Genomic DNA, 6108 nt, shown 5'->3' on the forward strand with positions numbered 1-6108 from the left:
GGTGGCAAAAAACTTGATATAAGGCTGAAAGTGTTCAGCTGCCTCTTCAAAAGCCTTGTAATCTAGGAGAAAAAAAAAACAATCAAAAGAGACAAATATTTTCAAGAAAAACTGCAACTTCTATTTCTTCTTTTCAGTGCTTTGGTTGGCACCCAGGGCCTTTGTGTGCTAGGCAAGCACTCTACCACTGAGCAGCGGCCCCAACCCCACATTTCTTTTTAAATGATGTAGAGAGAGTACAAAGCCATGAATCCTGATTGAATAATTATTTAACAGGTATTATTTAGATAGCTAGTTATTGAGTGCTATCTAAACCCATATTTTCTCCAATGTGTTTGAATTGACTGGCATTCAATTGCCAAAGAAAAGGTCTCTTCACCATACTATAAAGAAGATTTTGGATGGAAAGCAGGAAACAGGAAAGAGAGGGAAAAGTGAGATTTAAAAAAAAAACATGTAAAATGTCAAAAGAAAGTCCACTTGAAGAGCTGTTAGTTATGCATTGACTAGACAGAGTACAGTTAGCTATATAAATGAGCCCTGATAAAAAGGAAATTCACCTAAGTGAAGTAATCTCAATCAAAAATGTCATCACACAAGGTATTTTAAACTTCTTAAAGCAGGAGTATAGGTTTCGGTGAGTTCTAACTTTCTTTCCTTTTATTTTTATTATTTTTTAAAGTTTTCTTTTCTCTCCCTCCTATCATTTTTGAGAGAATTATTTAAATTTAATCAAGCCTCTGCTTGACTCTGGTCCTAAACTTGAGTCCAAACTGGCCAAGGTAGGCATGCATGCCCATGTGATGTGGGGATGCTGTGCCCTGGTACAACGAGGCAGGTACTTGGTAAAGATACCCACACTGGAGGCTTAGTTGTGTGGGTGATGGTAACGGCAGTAGCAGTGGTTGTTCCAAATAAATTTAATAATCCTGAGACTCCCTGAGTTTATGATTTATTCTTTTTTTTAAAAGAGAGAGAGAGAGAGAGGGAGAGGAGAGAGAGAGATTTTTAAAAATTTTTATTATTGGTTGTTCAAAACATTATATAGATCTTGACATATCATATTTCATACATTTGATTCAAGTGGGTTATGAACTCCCATTTTTACCCCGTATACAGATTGCAGAATCACATCAGTTACACATCCAGATATGTGTCCTTCTTTTCCTGCCCCACAGAAGCCTGCTCTTGGGACAGGGCCTCGCTAAATTGCTGTCTGGCCTCAAATTTGCAATCCTCCTATCACAGCCTCCAAAGTCAATCTGATTATAGGAGTGTGCCGTCATGCCAGCCTGAAACAGTTTTGCTCTATTGCCCAGGCTGGCCTCAAACTCCTGAACTCAAGTGGTCTTCCTCTTTTGACCTCCAGGTGGTGTTCTTTATTTTTTCAACACACACACACATTTTCTACAAAAATAAGTCCATGGTGTAATGTTTTATCTTTTTCTTGTTTAATAATATATAAGTTTTCATATGTCAACAGATACCCTGTCCTGACATGACTTTATTTTATTTTTTGTACTGGGAATTGAATCCAGGGGCTTTTTTGCCACTGAGCTTCATCCCTAATCATTTTTATTTGTTTATTTTGAGAAAGGGTCTCACTAAGTTGCTGAGGATCTAGCTAAATCGCTAAGGTTGGCCTAGAATTTGAGATCCTCCTATCTCAGCCTCTCGAGTCATGGGATTACAGGTGATCCGTTCCATGAACCACCAAGCTCAGTCCTGACATAATCTTTTTTTTTTTTAGTTGTAGATGGACACAAATATCTTTTATTTATTTATTTTTATGTGGTGCCTAGGATCAAACCCAGTGTCTCACACATGCTAGGCAAGTGCTTTACCACTGAGCTACAACCCCAGCCCCTGACGTAATTTTTAATGCCTCGGAGGCATTTCATTGTTTGAAATTGCCATACTGGTAGTTACCATACTCTATTCAACATTTAGTGTGCTTCTGATTTTTATATATGTGCTTCTGATTATAACTGGCAACATTGGATCCCCTTATTGGATTTCTTTCTTAGTTGCTTTGTAGGATTAATTCTTCAATAGAATTTCTGAATAAAATCAAAGAAAGAATTTTGCAGTAGTCTGATCAATTGCTCTCAAAAGATTTATTCCAATTTATACCCCACCTAGGACTGTTTGTGTGTCATTTCTATACAACCATGCCTACTCTGGGCACTTAAAAATCTTTCATCTTAGCCAATATGAGAGTTTTAATATATATTCTTACTTTAATTTTAATTGTTGTAATTTCTAGTGAGGTTGGGTGTGTATTAAGATGTTTATTACTATTTGTAACTTCTTTTGTGAATCACCTACCCATACTTTGTCTATTATCCATTTGGATATTCATCTTTAATTTGTGTGGAAATTTTCTGAATAAAAACAATACTATTTCCTTGTCTGTTACATGTTTAACAAATCTATTTTCTTAATTTTTTGTTTCCTTTTAGTTTTGTTTATGACTCATCCCCCTCCATCCCCAGCATATATAGTGAGGTTTTATGTAGTCATAACTATAATCAGTGAGGTGGATGGGCAATCCTGCCCACTTTACTTTGGTGCCTGACAAGCTTGCCTTGACTCTCTCATGTTTTTTCTTATTACCAGTTGGGATCTCCCTGACTCCCCCAGATAAGGGATGCTCCTTGAGCTATAGGGCAAGGGCCAGTGTCTAGTCCTGCCTGTCCCCCCCTGGAGACTAGCAAGGTGAAGAACTCTCTCCTCACCCTATTTCAGGTTACTGACCTCAGGTCCAAACCCCACTGGCAAAGATGATTCTGATGATGATGTCAATGTACTGTCAAGTTCAGTCTCAGATAACTCAGTGGAATTCCCACTCCAAAGCTTTAGCTTTGGTCTCAAGCAGGACACTCAGAACTCTGCCAGAGTCTCTCAATGTACTGAGACTGCTCTCCAGGCTTGCCCTGGAGCAGCTCTGACATGAGCAACTTTCCTCTGTTGGCTAGGCTGGAGGCCCTCTAAGAAATCAAGGGAGGGAGGGAAGAAAGAAGGAAGGGAGGGAGGAACGAAGGAACAAAGGAAGGAATGAAAGAAGGAAGGAAGAGCAAGTGTTGAATCTCAGAACACAATATTCCAGGCCAGGTGTGGTAGTGTATGCCTGTAATCCCAGTGATTTAAGATGCTGAGGAAGGAGGATCCAAAGTTCAAGACCAGCCTGGGCAACTGAGTGAGACCCTGAATCAAAAAATTTTTAAAAAGGCAGGGTATGTTGCTCAGTGGTGGAGTGCTTGTCTAGCATGTGGAGGCCCTGGGTTCCAGCCCAATATCAGACACACACACACACACACACACACACACACACACATCGCATTACCCATGCTCTGGTTTACTGAGCACTTTGAAGGAGATTGGAAGGGCCTCAGAAGCAAAACTTTCTTTCTGAACTTCTCCTGTTCTTTTTTCTTTCATTTCTCCCCAGAGGTTACAAAAAGTATAATTCCTCCCTACCCCCAACAAATCATAAAATATAAAAATAACACTCTCTGAAGACTCCCAAGTGTCTGATGTCCCTGCCCTATTCCAGGAGGAAGGAATGCTGCACAGAGAGGTCTGGAGGAATGTGAACAGACAGGCCTTGCTGGGTCCCCTCCTTAGACCATTACCACTAGATCATTCTACATAGCTTCCATTCTTGATCAAACCAAAAGATAAAAAAATCATTATCTCTTGGTCTTTGTGTCTTCATTTATGATAGTTTCTATGTTGCATAAAACTTTAAATAAATAAGATCTTCATGCTTTTCTCTGTCTTTTGTTATAGGAATCCCAGCTATGCATCTTGAGATGGGTGAGGTAAAGTATCACATCTTCTTATCCCTGCACATGCAAGCCAGCAAGTACAATGACTGAGTTCCTACTGCGTGCTGGGTGTCTTCACTCAGGTGTCTCTATCCATCAATCACAATGACCCTGTACTTACTACTTTCCCATCTTGGGGATTAGGAAACTGAGTCTTAGAGGAGTAGGTTATTAGTCATTCCACTAACTCATGGAAGAACCTGGGCTTGAACCTACATTCTTTTTCTCCCAGGTTGATACCTGCTCCCCATAAGGCCTTCAGGCTTTGGGCTCTCTCCTTAGTTTCTGGGAAAATGAACAGGGAAACTCATTCACACTAGAGTTCAAATGACTGACATAGCTTTAAAATATTCTCTTTCCCATGGGGCTCCAAGATATGAGTTCAAATCTGACTTTACTTGTTGTAGGGGACAGACAAGGTAAGGCACCAAAGATAGCAGGAAACAGTTTTATTTGTCTGCAGCCAAATTCAGAGGGTACAGCTTTCGCTGTAATCAATTAATCCCCTGAAGCCCGAGTTCAGGTAGTTTCAGAACTTTATACACAGCATGTAAGGGGAGGGGCTCAGAAGTTCACAGTCTGCAGAAGTTCACAGAAAAGCAGCTTTTTTCTTTCACTGTTTTGGGCAAGTTAACCCTTCAAGGACAACACCTGAGAAGGGGAGAGCTTCTTCTTCCCTTTCTTTCCTCCCCCTGCCAGTTGTTACCATGGAGCCCAATTGGTAACTTCTCTTAGAAATGTAGACATCTTTGTGAAGCTCAGCTCAAGGCCAGAGGCCTTGTTAAAGGATATTTTTTTTTAAATCACATTTTGCATTTGCAAACACACTTCTACAAACTACTATACTGGGTACATGTTTGTGAAAAACAAGCAAAGGGATGTTCAGCACCTGACGTGCTGATTTCTTCCAGGCCAGTAGCCAAGTAAAATAGATTAACAGGAAAATAGGAAGTTTACCTACATTGAACTTTTCTGTCGAGACTCTTTTGCGTATAGTCCTAAAATCAATGATGGTGAAGATTTCTGGAGAAGCTTAGTTAAGATGTTCTGTGGAGGAGGGGGTGCCACTACATACTCTGTTTCACTTGCAACCTAGGATGGCCAGGGCCATAGAAAGTAGCTTAATTAGACTAATGCTTTTGGAAATTTCCCCAAAAGCTGAGACACTTCCCTTTAAGTCTCACTGGAAAGTTCCCAAGAGCCTACTTCCCTGTGCCCTTTCCCGGTTGGCTCCTGGCCAGTCTGGAGGACAAGGAAAAGATGTGAGAGCAATAGTGTCTAGGAGCCTGTCCTTCCATCCCCAACTTGTCAGTGGCCTCTGCAAAGGTCTTGGGATTCTTCTAAGGCAGGGGAGGGTGCTGAGAGCCATTGCCAAGTAGGTATGACGCATGGCATGACCCAGGTCATTTGCAGTGACATTGCATGTAAGGTGACCTTGCTCAAGGACCAGGGCGGATCCAGGTTTAAGGTGTACCCTGCTGGGAATAGGGCGTATCCTGCTGCCTCAGGCACGCCCGCTCCTTGAGTTCCCTGTTGAGTTCTCGCGGGATTCAGAGAGTATTTGGGATTCAGAGTCCGGTGGAGTGTGTGGATTTGGCCCAGAACGTGGATTTGCCCAGAACGTGTGTGTAAAGTGCCGGTGACAGTTCGAGAATAAAGAGTTGCTGTTTGAATCTACAAGGTGTGTGGTGGCTCGTGATTTTGTGCCCAGCCAGACTGCGGCATTTGGTGACCTGTATGCAGAACGTCTAAAGCTTGGAGGTAAGTGAAATTGCTCGCCCCCGAGGGAGAGCGAAAGAATGGGTGACCATTTCAAAAAACAATGTGTTCTTGTTTTGATTTATTTTGTTTTTATTTCAAGTCGCCTGTCCCTAGAACATTCTCAGGCAAACTGGGGAAAATGGTTGGCTCAAAGTTTGAAGTTGTTCACCCCCGAGGAAGAGAAATTGTTAGAGGAAAGAGGCACCCCAGTAAGACCAAGAACAGTTAAGGCATATGTTGATACAATACAAAAATGTAGCCCATGGCTTTTTAAAGACGAGTTATTAAGTATATCAATGGGACCATCATGGTATCCTGTAAAAGGATTTTTCTTCAACAAGAAAGAGATGGCTAGTTCTGTTTACTACATTTGTCTAAGATCTTGGTTTTTACAGACATCTGATTAATTTACAAATCTAAAGTGTTAAAATATCAACCACTAAATATAAAATTAAGTACTCTTTACTTATTAAGTTACATAAGGTAATATATTTAAACATTATGTGTGTTTTCATAA

At 40.8% G+C, this 6108-nt stretch overlaps 1 protein-coding gene across 1 annotated transcript in view; it reads left to right on the forward strand.

Annotated features, from left to right (window-relative positions):
• Positions 1-3869, forward strand: part of Dapk2 (death associated protein kinase 2) — a 151540-nt gene extending 147671 nt beyond the window's left edge. The window contains exon 12 of the mRNA XM_048793399.1: positions 3793-3869. Coding sequence (XP_048649356.1) covers positions 3793-3828 — 36 coding nt within the window. The 3' untranslated portion in view covers positions 3829-3869. The remainder of the gene's footprint in view (positions 1-3792) is intronic.
• The last annotated feature ends 2239 nt before the right edge of the window (positions 3870-6108 follow it).

The sequence above is a fragment of the Marmota marmota genome, unplaced genomic scaffold (assembly GCF_001458135.2).
Source record: "Marmota marmota marmota unplaced genomic scaffold, marMar, whole genome shotgun sequence".
In the NCBI taxonomy this organism is placed as follows: Eukaryota; Metazoa; Chordata; class Mammalia; order Rodentia; family Sciuridae; genus Marmota; species Marmota marmota.